Source organism: Bos mutus, chromosome 3 (genome assembly GCF_027580195.1).
Source record: "Bos mutus isolate GX-2022 chromosome 3, NWIPB_WYAK_1.1, whole genome shotgun sequence".
NCBI lineage: Eukaryota > Metazoa > Chordata > Mammalia > Artiodactyla > Bovidae > Bos > Bos mutus.
This window is the reverse complement of record NC_091619.1, coordinates 50,577,071-50,598,097: the sequence shown is the minus strand read 5'-3', so window position 1 is coordinate 50,598,097 and position 21,027 is coordinate 50,577,071. Positions and strand designations below refer to the sequence as shown.

The window sequence follows — 21,027 nt, the reverse complement described above, 5'->3', positions numbered from 1 at the left end:
TACATAGCACGCTCAATTGTAAATTCCACACATCTAATTGATTATCACTGAATGTTTCTATTGAATTTTGCCAAACTCTTGTTCTGTATCAACATATGGTTGCAATTGATAAATGTAGTTCTCACATTCATTTGTCAATTCAAATGTTGGTTGATATTTTAGTTGACTTTAATAAAAGTTGGAGAAGGAAATGGCAACCCACTCCAGTATTCTTGCCTGGAAAATCCCATGGACGGAGAAGCCTGGTAGGCTACAGTCCATGGGGTTGCAAAGAGTCAGACATGACTGAGCGACTTCACTTTCTTTCTTTAATAAAAGTAAAACAACAAAGACATGTTGGAACTTCATTCATTCAACCAAAGACTTAAGCAACTTCTTTGCTGAATTAGATAATAATTTTCCAATGTTAGAAGCATATTCTTTCAATTTTCCATGCTATCCACAATGTAAGGGCTACAGACATGACACTGACAAACCTAACTTCTAACATCTTCTCCATCACTTTCTTAAGTATAAACAATAAGTCAAGCCATGATTTGTATTGTTTGCTGACTTCTACGATGTAAAGATTCCCACTATGTGTCACACTGGTAGCTTGATTTCAAGCTACCAGTGTGACACAACTGAATGCAAAGTTGGAAGAAATGCACAATAACACCTCTTCATGAAGTATTTCCATCGTATAAATACAAATATAGATGTAAATTTCATGTGTTAGTGTTAGTTACTCAGTCGTGTCTGACTCTTTGTGACACCATGGACTGTAGCCCATCATGTTCCTCTGTCCATGGAATTCTCCAGGCAAGAATACTGGAGTGGGTTGCCATTTCCTTCTCCAGGGGATCTTCCCAAGCCAGGGATCGAACATGGTCCTCCTGCACTGCAGGCAGATTTTACCCACTGAGCCACCAGGAATACGGATAATAGTAAAATGTAAAAAAATAGTAAAATAGAATAATGAGGAAATGGTTAGTTTTTAATATTTATAGTCTTAGTTTTTAATATAATTTATTTAATTGAAACTTTATATAATTAAACTTTAATAATGCCTGAAAGAATCCCCTTATACTCTCACAAGTAGGTATAAGCTCACTCCAGTAAAATTTTTCTTCACTTTAAATAACCTCTACACTATCCAAAACTTTCTCTATGCTTTCACTCTACCTCCAACTCCAGTTCACATTATTCTACTTTTGCACCTTGATAACATGAGAGAAATATCAATAACCTCAGATATGCAGATGATACCACCCTTATGGCAGAAAATGAAGAGGAACTAAAAAGCCTCTTGATGAAAGTGAAAGAGGAGAGTGAAAAAGCTGGCTTAAAGCTCAACATTCAGAAAATGAAGATCATGGCATCTGGTCCCATCACTTCATGGGAAATAGATGGGGAAACAGTGGAAACAGTGTCAGACTTTATATTTTTGGGCTCCAAAATCACTGCAGATGGTGACTGCAGCCATGAAATTAAAAGACACTTACTCCTTGGAAGAAAAGTTATGACCAACCTAGATAGCATATTCAAAAGCAGAGACATTACTTTGCCAACAAAGTTTCGTCTAGTCAAGGCTATGGTTTTTCCAGTGGTCATGTATGGATGTGAGAGTTGGACTGTGAAGAAAGCTGAGCGCCAAAGAATTGATGCTTTTGAACTGTGGTGTTGGAGAAGACTCTTGAGAGTCCCTTGGACTGCAAAGAGATCCAACCAGTCCATTCTGAAGGAGATCAGCCCTGGGATTTCTTTGGAGGGAATGATGCTAAAGCTGAAACTCCAATACTTTGGCTACCTCATGCGAAGAGTTGACTCATTAGAAAAGACTCTGATGCTGGGAGAGATTGGAGGCAGGAGGAAAAGGGGACGACAGAGGATGAGATGGCTGGATGGCATCACCGACTCGATGGATGTGAGTTTGAGTGAACTTCGGGAGATGGTGATGGACAGGGAGGCCTGGCGTGCTGCGATTCATGGGGTTGCAAAGTGTCGGACATGACTAAGCAACTGAACTGAACTGAACACATACATATCTATGTTGTACAAAGAGAAGTAGGTACAAAGTGCAATGGAAATATAGAGAAGAGGACCATCTGGCTAGATGGGCTGCTGCTGTTTAGTTGCTAAGTCATGTCCAATTCTTTTGCGACTCCATGGACTGTCACCCACCAGGCTCCTTTGTCCATGGCATTTCCTAGGCAAGAATACTGGAGTGGGTTGCCTGCTATTTCCTTTTCCAGGGGATCTTCCTGACCCAGGGACCGAACCCAATTTTCCTGCTTGGCAGGCAGATTCTTTACTACCTGAGAAGCCCTGGCTTGATGGGGACTGGCAGCTAAAGAAGGAAGAGACTTGAGCATATTTGTATGCTGGAAAGCAAGAGACCATAGCGAGAAGATATTGAAAATAAGGGCAAAAGAAGGGAGACAGTTAGTCTCCAAAGTTCCAGGGGAGGCAGAACTGGAAAAATTAAGATTACAGATGAAAGGATAAACCTTAAATAGAAGAAAAGATAATTCTTTTTTTTAAAACAGTTAAGGATGAGTACAGAAACAGAAAAATATATAGTTGTGGGGTGGAAAGTTGAAAGAGTTCATATATTATAGGTTTGATTTTCAATTCTCCACTGATAATTAAAAGTCAATTTCATTTTATAGAAATGGTATTGCTTGGGAATCAAAAGATATGGAATCTATTTCTAGCCTTGCCATTAATTAGATATGTGATTTTGGACAAGTCATTTAATCTCTTTGAGTCTTGGCTTCTTTCACTGTAAAATGAGAGTTGCACAAAGGTCCCTTACAATTTAAATTGTACAATTCAACATGCTTTATCATAAAATTTCTAAAATCTTTTTTTCTTCTCTTCTTGAACATGGAATACAGATGATAAAAAAATGCCATGTTTTTCTTAAAATAGTCTTAAGAGCAATAGTTGAATACATTTAAAATATGTTTTGCCACCAAAGACTAATGTGTAAAAAGTATAATGAATATACTCATTTACTATTAATAATAGTACCAGATACTATATTAAGGGCTTTACATACATTATCTCATTTAATCCTAAAATTCCTAATATATAACCAGATGATGGAATTGAGACAAACTGGGAAGTTTTGAAAAGTCACTCAACTACTAAATGAGCTAGGATTTGAACCCAGACAGATTATTTCTATATCCTGCAAGTTTAATTACTATATTATACAACTTCTTTAAAAAAATGGGGGAGGCGTTCAGTAAAAGATGGGTATAGTTATTATTGGGGTTTAAAGTATTTAGATGAAACTTTTATATCATAATAAAAATAACATTTGGAATGGCAGGTGGGAAAGAAATAAAAGTAGAAAAACTATTTAAAGACAACATGAAAGTAATCAGAGGGAAGGATAAACTCTGGCATGGAGAAGGGCAGGGGAATACAAGGAGTAAGTTAGAGGGCTATAGGTTGAAGAGAGATAAAGATAAGAGGGCTAACAATCTTACACTTTCTATCCATGTTGTAATGATATTTTTCAGGCTTTCAACAAATTGGATAAATGCTCTGATATTCTAGGTGAGGTTAGGGGATTTTTTTTTTTTTTTGATATTGGGTCTAATGAGTGCCACAGTGTCATAAGGGGTGGTGGGTACTCAAGTCCTTGCCTACTTCAGATCTTAAACTATGGCTAATGACAGCAATAGAGTGAAAGAATAAAAGAAAGGGTGGCAATAGAAGTAAAAAACAATACACATAAGAAATTGTTTTCAGAAAACCCCAAGCTTACCATTTCTATGTATAGGTACTTGAATAAACAACTTTATGGCCAGAATTATTTCTTACATGTTTTAACAGACTGACTATTGGTACCATGACCCAAAGAAATGGTACTATTAACGGCAGGATAAGGACTAAGGAGGAACCAGGCCCAACACTGAAGAATTTATATGTATTATTTCATTAATTTAATGATAGACACAGATATAAAGCAAATCTATATTACAAATGAGTTATATCCCATAAACTGGGTTATAGTCTCACATTATCATAGAGACTGTAAAAATTATAGTTTTAAGATCTACAGAGATATTAAAGTCACTAAATTTTCTATTCTTTAATTTTAAAGATAAGATTAAGCTCAAAAGAGGTTAAATAATTTTACCAAGGTCACACAGCTATTTTGTAAAATGAAACTAATTTTATAAACAAAAAAATTATTTCAAATAATTCTAAAGACACATAAAAGTAACAGTTTGGTATTTTAATACTTTAAATGTTCAAAGAGCCCTTATATTTCAGCTTTTCCTCATATTATCTTTTTAAATTAATTAATTTATTTTAATTGGAGGCTAATTACTTTACAATATTGTGATGGTTTTTGCCATACATTGACATGAATCAAATAGTCAATGCTATGTAGGAAAAGATTGTGAAAATCTGTGACAGACACAGAAAGACCATCTGAAATAACAGACCCAAGAATTTGAAACTGGTTCAATAACTAAAGAGAAAAATGTTGACGTTAGTAATGATAATAATTTTAGATGCTGGTTTTTCAATAACATTGCTTGTCAGTCCAAAGTAGTGATAAATCATATTCTCTCTCAAGTCAATATCAACAGTAATTTACCTTTGTCTTGATATGCAGATGGTTGTTGTTGACTTTTTGTATAGATCTCATGCTGATCCCTCTGCTCCATTATAGGCAATTCAGGTGTGTTTAAATATTCTGACCTTTATAAAGATAAATAAAACCATGAAAATGTTAAAGAAAATATTACAATTAATCTGACTTTGAAAACTACTTATTCATATAAGTGAGAAAAAAATTGGTTCATCTACTCAGTACTTCTATGATTAACTGTGCTAGCTTGAGTAGTAAAGGGTTAAAAAAAATTTCTGTTTAATGGAAGTGACAACTACTTAGGTCATGTAGTCATCTTTACATGTCCCCATAGATTTCTGATATCTGTGTGTAGCCTTAAAAATTTATTGCTAATTCTTCTTTCAGTTAGATAACAAAAGCTAGGATCTCTTGAAGTACTGTTGGCATCTATTCTGATTGGTCAGTGGCTGTTCTGTACTGACTGTTAAGTATATTAAATGTCATCCCAGCATATGGAATGCCCTTATCTGGAAGGGAAATTACATATACTGTTATTTTTCAGGCATCATAATATAGGAAAAGAATGCTGAGTTCTCATCTAGAGCCCTCTGCTTACTAGGAATATGAGTTTTGGTTATTTCATCCATATAATGAGATAAAAATACCTTGATTTATAAGCCAGGTTGTTGCTAAGGTCAAAAGAAATAATGCATAAAAGCTCAATTTTTAAGTTATAAAATATTTTATAAATCTGAGATATTATTAATATAGAGTGGGCCCTAAACAGAAAAGACTGGACTTTATACACTAACATGATTTCCCCTTTTAAAGTATACTCTTGTCACCTGTTAAGTTTATAACCTGAGAGCATGACACATAGGATGACTAGTTTTTCCAAGAAAGAGATGATTTGATCTATGTTAAAAGTATACTATAACTACAGAGTTCTAAAAAAACCTGGGGGTACAAAAGATAAAACTCTTATGATGTCATTACTGCATTATAGAACTAACTAATTACTATGATTTAAAGGTAGCCAGTAACAATCTTTCTCTGAGTAAATGATTATTTGGAGAAACAGTTTATGATGAATAGTTTACCTCAGATATTAACATTATATTTGTACCTTGCTATACTGGGAAGAGAAGGTTTTGGAGCAAAACCAAAGTCCTTAAGGTCTACACTTGGAGATTTATTCATCTGCATCTATTAATGAAAAATAATAAGTTCAACTATCAATTTCACATCAATACCTTTTAACAAATGAGACAAACAGCAAAATTTCTGCTGACACATATAGTCCCCAAACCAACAAATTATAAGAAACACAGGCTAATTCTCAATTCAAATCTCCTTCTCAGGTCCTTCTTAAATGCTGATATTCTTCATGCTTCTTCTTCACTAGGCCATCTTCTCTTTTCACTCTACACATTCTCAAAGATCTCATTTCTTCCCCTGGCTTCAGTTACCATCTACACATAAATGACTCTCAAATCTGTAGCTCTCTGTAGATTTGAGCTCAGTTCTCTTTCTTAATTTTCTAGTTCAGCTCTCTCTTGACTTTCAAACAGCTATATCCAACTGTTGATAGAACATCTTTACCTAGACATCTTGTAGGCCTCAAAATTCAGTATTTCTCAAATGAACTTATCATGTCTCTATTCCTCCAAACTTGCTTTCCCTTTAGAGTTTTTACCCTAGTGAGGCCCCACTTTTTCCTCAATTGCTCAAGCCAGAAAGTGAAAGTGAAGTCACTCAGTCGTATCCAACTCTTTGTAGCCCACCTGGCTCCTCCATCCATGGGATTCTCCATGCAAGAATACTGGAGTGGGTTGCCATTTCCTTCTCCAGGGCATCTTCCTGACCCAGGGATCAAACTCAGGTCTCCCACATTGCAGGCAGACTCTTTACCGTCTGAGTCACCAGGGAATCCCAGAAGGCTGGGCATCATCTTTAACAATTCTTTCTACTTCACCTCTCATAAGCAATTAAGTACCAAGGTAGCTGATTCTACCTCTGAAAAATATTTTAAACCCAGCCACTTCTCTCCATTGCTACTGCCACTACATGAGACTAGGCCATTGTCTTGCCTGGATTACTGTAAAACCTCCCAAATGAATCCTTATGCTCTTTTTCTATTATCTCTAATCCATTCTCTACATTGCATCCAGAGTGAACTTTACAAAACAGCCACTGATTAAAGTCCTTTAGTGATTTCCCTTTCAGGATAAAGTCCAAATCTTTAAAATAGCAAAATTATTTTCATGACCGAGATCCTACTTATTTCTTCACCCTTATCTGTCTCCACCCTCCTACTTGTACATGAACTCCAGATATACTGCATTACTTCAGTTTTTAAAAAGATCTGTATCTCTTTCTCTGCCCTGGGCCACTGCATATTCTCTACATCTGAAATAATTTTCTAACCCTCTTCACCACTACTCTGGTATTCACCTCTCGCCATACTTGGCTTATGCCTATATATCCTTCAGGTCTTAGTCATGTTTATCAGGAATCCTTTCCTGGCCTATTGAAAATGGAGTGAGTGTACTTTCTATATAAGTTCAAGTTATTTCACACTTCGGTCACAGAATCACTCATCACAGTGTGTTGAAAAAACCTACTTACTTATTTGTATCCTTCACTCAACTGTAAGCTCTATGAGGACTGAGACTAAAACTCTCTTATCATTGTATCCTCCACATCTACTATAGTGCTTGGCACATTCTTGGTGTTCAATGAATATGAAAAGGAAGGAAGGAATGATGTGGAATAAATATGAAAAAAAAAGAAGGAAAAACTTGGGATACTAAAAAATAATTGTCTCAGAAAAGGTGGTTGCCATTTCAAACTGCAAACCGCTCCATGTTTTCCAATAGTCTCCATATTTTAGCCTGATGACTCAGAATCTTCTTTTTATAAAAAAAACCCTAGAAAAGAAACCAGCCAATCCTGTAGGACATCAACCCTGAATATTCATTGGCAAAACTGACGCTGAAGCTGAAGCTCCAATACTTTGGCCACCTGATGTGAAGAGCTGACTCACTGGAAAAGACCCTGATGTTGGAAAGAGTGAGGGCAGACGGAGAAGGGAGAGACAGAGGATGAGATGGTTGGATGGCATCACCAACTCAACAGACAAGAGTTTGAGCAAACTCTGGGAGATAGTGAAGGACAGGGAAGCCTGGTGTGCTGCAGTCTATGGGGTCTCAAAGAGTTAAGACACAACTTAGAGCTGAACAACAACAGAAAAGAAACAGGCGCTCTGTCATTTTCTTGGCTCTGTTCTGTTCTGTTCTGTGAAGGTGAAGTTGCTCAGTTGTGTCTGACTCTCTGCGACCCCGTGGACTGTATCCATGGGATTCTCCATCCACGGGATTCTCCAGGCAAGAATACTGGAGTGGTTTACCATTTCCTTCTCCAGGGGACCTTCCCAACCCAGGGATCGAACCCAGGTCTCCCGCATTGGAGGCAGACGCTTTAACCTCTGAGCCACCAGCTTGATCAATTATTTTGCCCTGGATGACCAAGGCTTATAGTTAGTCTGCTAGTGACTTATCAACCAGAAGGAATTCCCATTCCTTCATCACTTGAAAGGGAGACTCAGTACTCATCTAGGAGAGTGATGATGAGTCACTCTCGTAAGTCACAATTAAAATCAGCTTTAGATTTTCTGGTGGCTCAGAGGTTAAAGCATCTGCCTGCAATGTGGGAGACCTGGGTTTGATCCCTGGGCTGGGAAGATCCCCTGGAGAAGGAAATGGCAACCCACTCCAATATTATTGCCTGGTGAATCCCATGGACAGAGGAGTCTGGTGGGCTACAGTCCACGGGGTCACAAAGAGTCGGACACGACTGAGCGACTTCACTTCACTTCACTTCACTTCACTTCATTTAGATTTTCCAGCCCAGTCCACCACAGATGGAGCCAGGAAAAGGCAAGAGGATCTAGTTTCAATTGCTGAACCAAAGCAAGCTACATACCCCTCTCCATTTCCCTCTCTCCAGTTTAAAAAATAAAAAAAAAAAGGCTAATGAAGGAAAGGTTTGTATAACTATGCTACAAACATGGATTTATAGATTAATTATTAAAAATTATAGTATCTTTCCCTATGGGCTTCCCTGATAGCTCAATTGGTAATGAATCTGCCTGCTATGCAGGAGACCCCGGTTCAATTCCTGGGTCGGGAAGATCTGCTGGAAAAGGGATAGGCTACCTATTCATGACTGAGTCAGACATTTCCTTCACACTTTTCCTATAGAAACCATATTATGAATAAAAGTCATATTCCTAGTCAAGCCTTTATGTAACTCTAAAGTACTTCTGTGGATACCTATCTAATTGATACACAGCCTGGTAGGCTACAGTCCATAGGGTCGCTAAGAGTCGGACACGACTGAGCGACTTTCCTTTCACTTTTCACTTTCATGCATTGGAGAAGGAAATGGCAACCTACTCCTGTGTTCTTGCCTGGAGAATCCCAGGGACAGGGGAGCCTGGTGGGCTGCCATCTATGGGGTCGCACAGAGTCAGACACGACTGAAGCGACTTAGCAGCAGCAGCAGCAGCATATATATTTAACTATAGGACAAGGGATAAATGTTATTAAAACTAACCTTCAGACGTTTAACTGGAGGAAGAGATGAAACAGCATTTCTATTTCTTAAATCAGATAAATATGAAGAAATTGTTGATTCTTTCACTTCTGACTTCTGTGCAACTCCAGTTTTACCTATGAAAGGAAATTCTAGATTCTTTAACTTCAATTTTAGGTATTATTCAAATAAGACCAAATTTCTGCAACATTTCTAATCTAATATTTACTTTTTAAAAATGTTGTCCACAAAAGAATAAAAATTATTTGAGTTATAAGCTGCATAATATAAATATCATGTATAGATAATCAGGGTATGATTACTATTCCTCAAAGAACTTTTAATTTTTAAAATCTGAAATAAACTGTTTTATGGAACTCACAGCAGTCATGTCCACATGTGTGTTTATTTTTACAGTGATGATTACATTCTCGGTTCCCAGGTTTTTTGCAAGCAGTCATTCCTAAATCAATATAAGGGGAAAAAAATCTTTTTCACTGTATCTATTAACACAACTGTTAATTATAATTAATTTTTATCCACCTCTTTCCTTTCTGATGGTACAAAAAGATCATTATTTTCACACTTCCTCAAAAATTAACCCATTTCATATGTATTTTCAAAAGATATTCTGATAACAATCAGTCCCTGCCTACCATCAGCTCTATCCCAGCTTTTCACAAGAAGCACTGAGTCACCTATAAGCTTCTCTTAACCTCCCTAATATATTTATTTATTTATTTTACTTTACAATATTGTATTGGTTTTGCCATACATCAACATGCATCTGCCACGGGTGTACACGTGTTCCCCATCCTGAACCCCCCTCCCACCTCCCTCCCAATACCATCCCTCCTAATATAAACAGAATTAAATATCACAGAATATCAGTTAACTCTTGCTGAATGAGGTAAGAATGTGGGTGGAGTTTTGAAACTTTTTTTCTACTTTATACTTAAGCCTGAAAAATCTGGAAAGAAGCAAACCTCATGGCATTTTGTTGGCACCACAGACAGCAGCTAATAGATAGGACACCATGCATATTTAATAAATGTTAGAAATAAGTGCTTTAGGGATATAAATAATTTTCTATATGAATTCACAGAAAGGAGAGATTGCTGCCAGCTTGACCCCTGTAAGCTAGAATTAATACACCTAAATACATAATTTATTCTTCATTTATTATATTTAAGTAGGCTTTTTCTTGATTCCAACTGTCCAAACAACATGTAGGAAGGGAGAGACATTTGAACTGATCCTGGAAGGACAGACATGATCTGGACATGAGAAGGGGACCACAGGAAGATGTCCCAAGCCAGAGCATAATATCCAAAGGCAGCAAACCACAGACTAGAGAAAAGAATTGGTATATTTTCACTGGAGCACAGATTTTTAAATGAATTAGAAATGCTGGAGATAGTGAAGAGCTTTGAATACTTCTGTAATCTTTCTTGGACCTTTACTCTTCATTTTCAGTGTGTTACTCAATCAACCTTTTTCAAAGCATGGCATAGCTAAACAAAGATAATATCTATATAGCACCCTGGGGTAAATGAATAAGGCTGCTCACCATATGAGGGAACTAGTTAGATGCCATGAGACTGAGAAAATCAATGTATTGGGTACTGAATAAGTAATAAAATATTATGGGCAGCTGGAAGCTGATAGCTAAACCACAGTGTTCCCAATTGAACATAAACAATTTTGGTAAAATATAAACAATACTCAGATAAGGTCACTCTATGATTATAATGGAAGACAGATGTGAGACTACTGTATAATTATTTCTGAAAGTAGAGACAAGGACACTGAAGAACCACAAAAATAACTAAACATCTCCCTCTTCTGGCTAATGCAAATGACTACCATTTCTTTAATCCATTCATCTCCAAGACAAGACATACCAAAATATCCAATACCCTACTTGCCAACAGCACCCAATCTAGAATTGACCTCTGCTTTCCCTAAGTCCTTCTAAGAATTGCCTGTCACAAGCTGAACTCCTATAGTAGGCTCCTTCTGATTCCCTGAGATGACCCACAGTTCTGCAGATGCTATACTCTCCTTTGAGGCAGCAGTTAGAAACTACCTAACTTTCTTCAAATATGGGTTTCCCAGGTGGCACAGGGGTAAAGAATCTGCCTGCCAATGCAGGAGACACAAGAGATGCAGGTTCAATCCCTGGGTCAGGAAAATCTCCTGGAGTAGGAAATGGCAAACCCCTCTAGTATTCTTGCCTGGAAAATACCATGGACAGAGGAGCCTGATGGGCTGCAGTCCATGGGGTTGAAAAGATGGGATATGACTGAGCGACTGATCATCATCATCATCTCAAATACAGGTATGCTCCTAGTGGCCCTTGTCTGAAAGTTTTTAACATTATATTTTACAAGGTGTGCCACAGCTTGAGAAGTTTTGCCACAGGTTGAGAAGTTTTGTCCCAGTTCACGATCTCTGGTTTCCTTGAATCCAGTCCTACCATGTTACAATTTATTTTATATGCTGTTGCTTAGTTAATCCTCCCAAAATGCAGCTCTGATCAGATCATCTGCTCACTTAGAAACATTAGTTACTTCCTGTTGCCAACAAAATTAATTCCATATTTAAGGTCCTCTATGATGTAATTCTTATCATGCCTTTTAGGACCCACATTAACCCTTACCATCAAAATATATCTATTTGCCATTAGTATTAAAACAGTCCCAAGCCTTTCTATGACTGTACCTCTGATATTACCTCTTGTCTTAGAGACTTTGTCTATCAGAAGCCTATCAACTTTCAAGACCGACTCAAATAGCACCTCTATCATGGAGATCTAATCATTAGGAAATCACTCTGATCACCTAAATTGGAAGTGATTTCTCTCTCCTTTGAGCCCTTATGGCATTTGTTTGTCCCTCTCACTAACTGTATGCTGCCTTATACTTAGTGTATTTACATGAAAAACACAGTAAAGAAATATAGGGCACCCTAAACTAGAGTAAGATAACGTGAGTCCCAATATGGGATGTTCTCTGTAGAAAACAGGGATTAAAAATAAACTGTTTTGTTATCTCACGAAGTAAAAAGATAAAATGAAATTATGTATGTGACTGCATTTTAAAATTAAGTAATAAACTAATATATTAGTATATGTATTAACTCTACTATTACATTAACTAAAGGTTATACAAGTAAGTATAGAATTATTTTGACTGCTATGAAGGAGAGGAGCACAATGCTATATAACAGGGGAATGGTCTGGTTAGGAATGTTTTGGAAAGCTTCCCTAAGGAAGTAATAATTGGACTGAGGACTGAAAAAAGAGCAGCATTTACAAGGGGTAGGAGAAAGAATGTTTCAGGCAGAGGGGATAGCATATGAAAAAGCTCTAAGACAAGGGAAAGCATGGCATACAAATTAAAAGAAGGTCAAAAAAAAAGAAGGTCAATGTGGCTGATGCTCAGTAAATAAGACAGAGTGCATGAGATGAGACTACATTGGTAGAAAGATCAGTCTATGTTCCTAGGGAAATGGCTCTATCATGGCACTCTGGTGATTGCATGTCACCACCTAGGCAAGGCTCTGCTGGTTACAGAATGCCCTCTGATCTTCCCTGGAACATGTCAAGATATGTGGTCTTGCGAGAAACTGTTTGTAGGCCATTTCTCATCTGCCTCCTTGGCTTGTAGGAGGCTCCCTATTTTGCATAAGGCTGCCAAGAGGCAGTTTCTCATCTGTCTCCTGGTTCTAGTCAGGCATACGACTGTCCACTTTGCCTCTTTCAAGCACACCTATAGGCTATAAAACTGCTTAGCTATCACCTAGAGTTGACTCCTCAAAACAAAGCAACTCATCTTTGATGATATCTGGTCCCTCCAGTTCAGTGTCATCCTATGAGATGATGGATACATGCAGCTGATATCATGCTGATCTTGTTTTGCCATCTGTGTAAGTAATAAACTGTCTAAACACATTTGGGTCTCTTGGGTCCTTACTAAACCCTATTGGAGGTGAAGCAAGACTTACATAGCAGCTGGCACCCCACTGCTACTTAGGAACTCACTGATTATGTGATAATATGGAAACTTGTTGAGAATGTTAATGATTTGTATTTTTATTCTAAGAGCTATGGGAGCCACTGAAGAGTTTTAATCAAAGAGGGAACATAACTGAATCTGCATTTTGAAAAAGCAATCTGTGGAGTATAGTATGGAGAATGGATTTGAGAGAGGACAGAGTAGATGCAAGAAAACTAGTTAAGAGGTTACTGTAAGAGAATAGATTTGAGAGCAGACAGAGTAGATAAAAGAAAATTATGGTAACAGTCCAGAGTGGTAGTATTAGCAGATTCAAAGAGAATGGACTAATTTAAGAGATATACAGAAGGTAAATGTATTTTTCAAGCAGAATCAAGTTAGTGTTTTTTTTTTTCCTTGAGCAATATTTTATTTTCTCTGAAGCTTTACTGCCTTCCTTTTAGTCTAGCAATGTCTATCTTAAGTTTCCTTATTAGTTCATTCAATATTCCAAAGATAAGGACAACCACATGAAAACACCTTGCCCGACTCCCCCTCAATAGTTATCTCTTTTCTAGAGCCCTCCAGCCTCCTCCCAATGCAATCTAGGCCTGTACTATAGTTGTCATCCTGGAACTTCCTTTCATTAAGCTCCTGGATTGAATCTACTATTGCTGGATTTTTTTACTTTTTCTTTATTGTTTAACGGTTTGGTTGTGCTTATCCTTGAACAACTGCCTGAGAAAGGATGCATGACAGTTAAATTTTCTGAATAATTGAATATATTAAGATGTCTTTACTTTCACACTTAATTAATAGTTTGGCTAGGTATAGAACACAGGGTTGGAAATAATTTTTTTCCCCTGGACTTTTAAGTCCACTGTCTTCTAGCATCCAGTATTGCTGATGAAAACACTAAACTATTTCGATTTTTGTTCCTTAGAAGCATTTATGATTTTCTCTCTATCCATGATGTTCTGAAATGTTCTCTTCTTTGTAGATCTTCTTTCATTCATCCTAACTAGCACTGTGCTAAGTTGCTTTAGTTATGTCCGACTCTGTGCGACGCTATGGACCAGGCTCTTCTGTTCATGGGATTCTCCAGGCAAGAATACTGGAGTGGGTTGCCATGCCCTCCTCCCCGGGGTCCTCCTGATCTGGGGATGGAACCAGCATGTCTCTTATGTCTCCTGCATTGACAGGGGGGTTCTTCACCAGTAGTGCCATCTAGGAAGCCCTAAGTAAACCCTTTTGATATGCAGACTTATGCCTCGCTTTAAGTCTAGCAAATCTTCTCAAATTATTTCTTCTGATTTGTTTTTTCTGTCTTTCTGGAACTCTTATTAGTCGGGTATCAGGCTACAGATTGCCCTCCTGTCCCATGTTTCCTGTCTCTTATCGTTTTGCTTTCATTCAGATTATACTGACTTTATCTTCTGGCCCTCCAACTAGGCTATTTTTTTTTTTTTTTGAATCATAGTTTTTACTTCCCTGTGCTTACTCTTCTTTTCTAATTGATTTTTTTCATGGTATCTTATTGTTTTATAGTTGCAATTTAATCTTTAATTTGTCTGAGATTACTAATCTGTTTATATTACACCGGTGAATTATCCTGTTTTTCTTTTATCCACTTTCTGTTTACTTATTTGGGGCTTTCTTTCACATGTTCCAAATTTTCTTTGAATGCCTCTTTATCCATGGTTGTCTGCCTATGCGGCAGTTCTATTATACCTTCACAGATGAGGAAATTAATTCATAAAGAGGTGAAGTAACATGTTCAAGACTGTGCAATAATAAGTAGCACATTTCAGATTTTAATTCAGGTAATCAAATTTCAGAGGCTGACCTCTCAACCACCCTGCTTTACTGGTTATAGCAGCTGCCTTACTTCTCCCCCACATAATGCATTTAATTTACTTAGTGATGAAATTTTATCAAGTAATTAATTACTTACATGATGAAAGTGAAAGAGAAAAGCGGAAAAGCTGGCTTAAAACTCAACATTCGGAAAACTAAGATCATGGCATTATGACATCAGGTCCCATCACTTTATGGCAAATAGATGGGGAAACAGTGGAAACAGTGAGAGACGTTATTTTCTTGGGCTCCAAAATCACTGCAGATGGTGACTGCAGCCATGAAATTAAAAGATGCTTACTCCTTGGAAGAAAATCTATGACCAACCTAGATAGCATATTAAAAAGCAGAGACATTACTTTGCCAACAAAGGTCCATCTAGTCAAAGCTATGGTTTTTCCAGTAGTCGTGTATGGATATGAGAGCTGGACTGTAAAGAAAGCTGAGTGCTGAAGAATTGATGCTTTTGAACTGTGGTGTTGGAGAAGACTCTTAAGAGTCCCTTGGACTGCAAGGAAATCCAACCAGTCCATCCTAGAGAAAATCAGTCCTGAATATTCATTGGAAGGACTGATGCTGAAGCTGAAACTCCAATACTTTGGCCACCTGATGCGAAGAACTGACTCATTGGAAAAGACCCTGATGCTGGGAAAGATTGAAGGCAGGAGAAGGGGAGAACAGAGGATGAGATGGTTGGATAGCATCACCGACTCAGACATGAGTTTGAGCAAGCTCCAGGAGTTGGTGAACGACAGGGAAACCTAGCCTGCTGCAGTCCATGAGGTCGCAAATAGTCGGACACGACTGAGCAACTGAACAGAACTGAATTTACTTAGGGAAGGAATCCATGGTTTATAGGGTGGGAAGAATAGGAGGAAATGCCTTGCAGGTTGTTGTTTTGCAGTAACGGATATGGAGTCACTTTGTCCCTTATCCAACAACATCTAATAGATGAACTTAAAAACATTACCACACGATGGTGCACAATGACTATGCACATTTGTTACCAGTGGTAGAAATTATAACTAGGATCTGAAAGTCTAATTATATAGATTCTGGGGACACCCCAAAATTTCAAGGCAGAGTTGAAAGAGTTGACAAGTCTTGCTAGGAATGAGAGCTTTATTTCAGCTTGTTTACAGAATACTAGCATATGGATGGAGAAGGCAATGGCACCCCACTCCAGTACTCTTGCCTGGAAAATCCCATGGATGGAGGAGCCTGGTAGGCTGCAGTCCATGGGGTCGCTATGAGTCGGACACGACTGAGCGATTTCACTTTCACTTTTCACTTTCACACAATGGAGAAGGCAATGGCAACCCACTCCAGGGTTCTTGCCTGGAAAATCTCAGGGACGGGGGAGCCTGGTGGGCTGCCATCTCTGGGGTCGCACAGAGTTGGACACGACTGAATCAACTTAGCAGCAGCAGCAGCAGCAGCATATGGATATTACCTAAGCGACAGAAACTTCTACTATATTTCTGTTAGAAATGATACTTCAGAAACATAAGTGCTCCTCCATCCCCCACTCCACTCCCTAAGTTCTGAGAATTGTCTGAATTTGTCTTATTAACAAACACAAGCTTACAGAGATTTATAACTAGAAAAATAAGGTTTTGAGAGAAAATTGACATAAAATATACATTTAGGGATCAAATTAACAGATCCCATACTCCATCATTATCAAAATCTGAAATGTATACATTTTCTTAGTTCTGCCACATAATATATTAATTTATATGTTTTTAAAGCTCCAGTTCCAAGTACTGAAAGCAAAATAAATCATTAACGTGAAATAGAAATGCATTTGAAGTGAATACATAAAATTACTTTAACACGGTCAATAATGACCAATAGGGTAAGGTCAGGTAAGATTTTTTAAAAATCTAGAAAAAAACAAATTAAAATAGGAGGCATCCTTGCCATACTTAGGTTCACATCCTAACTATGTGTGCACGTGTGCATCAGTCATGTCAAACTCTTTGTGATCCCATGTACTATAGCTCGCCAGGCTCCTCTGTCCATGGGATTCTCCAGGCAAGAATACTGGAGTGAGCTGCCATGCCCTCTTCCAGGGGATCTTCCCAACCCAGGGACAGAACCCACAGCTCTTCTGTCTCCTGTATTAGCAGTTGAGTTCTTTAGCACTAGCGCCACCTGAGAAGCCCCCCTCTTAACTATAAATTCAAATAATTTGGATGTTCATAGCTTCTGGAGTTAATATGTTTAAAAGAATATTACTTTCATTTTGTAGTTCCTGATACATGGTAATCGCATTGATGTACTTTATAATTTTACTTTTTAAATGAGAAGGCAAACCTCATTTTAATTTTTGTCAAATATTATACTATCATTTTGTTATTTATCAAAAAAAAGGGTAACACTGATGAATTGGAGTCCTTGATTTGCAATTTAATGAATATATACACTGAAAAGTATAAAGAAAAGCAGACTGCCTTTTGACTAGTATTTAAATGTACATACTTCCAAAGTGCTTGGGCACTGATATTATCCTTGCATTCTTCAAATACATTAAATTTTCATACTCAAAAGGCATAGCCAATGCAAATGAACTTATTAATGGCAAATTAATTTTCTTCAAATGAAACAAAGCCCATACTTCAACCCCACGGACTGCAGCACGCCAGGCCTCCCTGTCCATCACCAACTCCCAGAGATTACTCAAACTCATGTCCATTGAGTCGGTGATGCCATCCAACCAGCTTGTGCTTCTTAAAGGATAAGAAGTTTAAATGCTAAAAATAAAAGTTAAAACAATTTTTACAACTGAAAATGTGTATTTTCACACTGCCTGATCTTTAAAAAATAGCAAAAATATTTTTCCTTAAAATTTACAAAATTTTTTATCTATTGGACTGTAACTGTGAGAAACTACAGCTAGAAAATGTTTTCAAACTGTTATCAGATCAGATCAGATCAGTCGCTCAGTCGTGTCCGAGTCTTTGCGACCTCATGAATCGCAGCACGCCAGGCCTCCCTGTCCATCACCAACTCCCGGAGTTCACTCAGACTCACGTCCATTGAGTCAGTGATGCCATCCAGCCATCTCATCCTCTGTCGTCCCCTTCTCCTCCTGCCCCCAATCCCTCCCAGCATCAGGGTCTTTTCCAATGAATCAACTCTTCTCATGAGGTGGCCAAAGTACTGGAGTTTCAGCTTTAGCATCATTCCTTCCAAAAACACTCAGGACTGATCTCCTTCAGAATGGACTGGTTGGATCTCCTTGCAGTCCAAGGGACTCTCAAGAGTCTTCTCCAACACCACAGTTCAAAAGCATCAATTCTTCGGCGCTCAGCCTTCTTCACAGTCCAACTCTCACATCCATACATGACCACAGGAAAAACCATAGCCTTGACTAGATGAACCTTTGTTCAAACTGTTATAGGAAGCATAATAAGAATTTTAAATTCTATTATGTACTCTAAGGTATACACTTTTGTCTAAATATGGTCCTACAATTTGACAAAATAAAATATTAAAATATTTGTTGAACCCGAAAGCATATTTGGAAACAATCATTTAAGCAACTAGATTTTATGAACTAAATATTTTAACATTTAATAATATGGTCAGACAAGAGGTCAGAAAAACAGAAATTTGTATTGTTTTGAAAGGCTATTTTCACAACCTTAGTAGGGTAAATCAGAGAAGGCAATGGCACCCCACTCCAGTACTCTTTCCTGGAAAATCCCATGGGCGGAGGAGCCTGGTAGGCTGCAGTCCATGGGGTCGAGAAGAGTCGGACACGACTGAGCGACTTCACTTTCACTTTTCACTTTCATGCATTGGAGAAGGAAATGGCAACCCACTCCAGTGTTCTTGCCTGGAGAATCCCAGGGATGGGGGAGCCTGGTGGGCTGCAGTCTATGGGGTTGCACAGAGTCGGACATGACTGAAGTTACTTAGCAGTAGCAGTAGGGTAAATCTATGATTCCGTCATTGTGTAACTTTACTGAGAAAGGAAATGCAGGTAGTGTATGTATGTCATACATGAAGAGATAATTACACATCTTTATTTGGGGATATTTGATTTTGTATATAAGAACTGAATTCTATATCCAGAATGTATAACTCAGATGTAATTCAGATATAATGTAAATTTCAAATATAATCTGACTGTATAAATCAGAATGTATAATGAGATGGTTGTATATATAATATGTGTATGTGAATGGAGTATGTGTGTAATAAAACACTTGCCTGATAGGAGGCATCTTTGATCTGTTTTCTACAGGGTCATACTGAAAATCTGTGGGACTTTTGCTCTTAAAAAGCCTCATGCTAATACTAAGTATAATAAACATCCTAATTTCCACTACAGTTGCAAACAACAGAAACAATTCAAGCTATTTTAAACAAAAAGTTACAACAAAAAACCCCTTGTGGGGTTGGTGGAAATATATTACATTGTTGATCAGCCAACAAGTCGAGTCCCACTCCTTGTGATCCCATGAACTGCAGCACTGCCAGTCTTCCTTGTCCTTTACTATCTCCTGGAATTTGTGCAAACTCATGTCCATTGACTCCATGATGCCATCCAACCATCTCATCCTCTGCCTCACTCTACTTCTCCTGCCTTCAATCTTTCCCAGCAGTCTTTTCCAGTAGTACTGGAGCTTCAGCTTCAGCATCAGTCCTTCCAATGAGTATTCAGGGTTGATTTCCTTCAGGATTGACTGGTTTGATCTCCTTGCTGTCCGAGGGACTCTCAAGAGTCTTCTCCAGTGCTCAGCCTTCTTTATGGTCCAACTCTCACATCTGTACATGATTAGTGGAAAAACCTTAGCTTTGACTATATGGACCTTTGCTGGCAAAGTGATGTCTCTGGCTTTTTAATATGCTGTCTAGATTTGTCATAGCTTTTCTACCAAGGGGCAATCCTCTTTTAATTTTGAGGCTGCATTCACCATCCACAGTATCTTTGGAGCCCAAGAAAATAAAATATGTCACTGTTTCCACTTTTCTTCTATCTATTTGCCATGAAGTGATTAGCCTGGAGGCCATGATCTTCGTTTTTTGAATATTGAGTTTTAAGTCAGTTTTTTCACTCTTCTCTTTCACCATCATCAAAAGGCTCTTTAGTTCATCTCATTTTTCTGCCATTAGAGTGGTACTATCTGCATACCTGAAGTTGTCAATATTTCTCCCAGCAATTTTGATTCCAGCTTGAGTCTTCCAGCCTGGCATTTTGCATGATGTACTCTTCATATAAGTTAAATAATCAGGGTGACAATACACAGCCTTGATGTACTCCTTTCCCAATTTGGAACCATCCGTTGTTCCATGTCCAGTTCTAACTTGCTTCTTGTCCTGCATACAGGTTTCTCAGGAGACAGGTTAGGTGGTCTGATATTCCCATATCTTTAAGAATTTTCCACAGTTTGTTGTGGTCCACACAATCAAAGGCTTTAGTGTAGTCAATGAAGCAGATGTCATTTTTGGAATTCCTTTGATTTTTTTTATGATCCAGCAGATGTTGGCAGTCTGATCTCTGGTTCCTTTGCTTTTTCTAAATCCAGCTTGTATATCTGGAAGGTCTCGGTTCCGGTACTGCTGAAGCCTAGCTTCAAGGATTTTGAGCATTACCTTGATAGCATGTGAAATGAGCACAACCGTATAGTAGTCTGAACATTCTCTAGCACTGCCTAATTTGGGGATTGGAATGAAAACTGACCTTTTCCAGTCCAGAGTCACTACTGAGTTTTCCAAATTTGCTGGCATATTGAGTGTAGCACTTTAACAGCATCATAGGATTTGAAACAGCTCAGCTGGCTTTCCATCATCTCCACTATCTTTGTTTGTAGTAATGCTTCCTAAGGCCCACTTGACTTTACACTCCAGGATGTCTGGCTCTAGGTGAGGGACCACATCATCATGGTTATCTGGATCATGAAGGCCTTTTTTTGTATAGTTCTTCTCTGTATTCTTGCCACCTATTCTTAATCTCTTCTGCTTCTGTTAGGTCCTTTCCATTTC

General features: G+C 38.0%; 1 protein-coding gene across 1 annotated transcript in view; it reads right to left on the bottom strand.

The window, feature by feature from the left end:
* Positions 1–21,027, bottom strand: part of HFM1 (helicase for meiosis 1) — a 110,439-nt gene that overhangs the window by 12,501 nt on the left and 76,911 nt on the right. Inside the window, exons 30-33 of the mRNA XM_070361997.1 lie at positions 9,558–9,638; positions 9,197–9,312; positions 5,706–5,785; positions 4,604–4,707 (exon numbers count right to left, since the gene is read on the bottom strand). Of these exons, the coding sequence (XP_070218098.1) occupies positions 4,604–4,707; positions 5,706–5,785; positions 9,197–9,312; positions 9,558–9,638 (381 nt within the window). The remainder of the gene's footprint in view (positions 1–4,603; positions 4,708–5,705; positions 5,786–9,196; positions 9,313–9,557; positions 9,639–21,027) is intronic.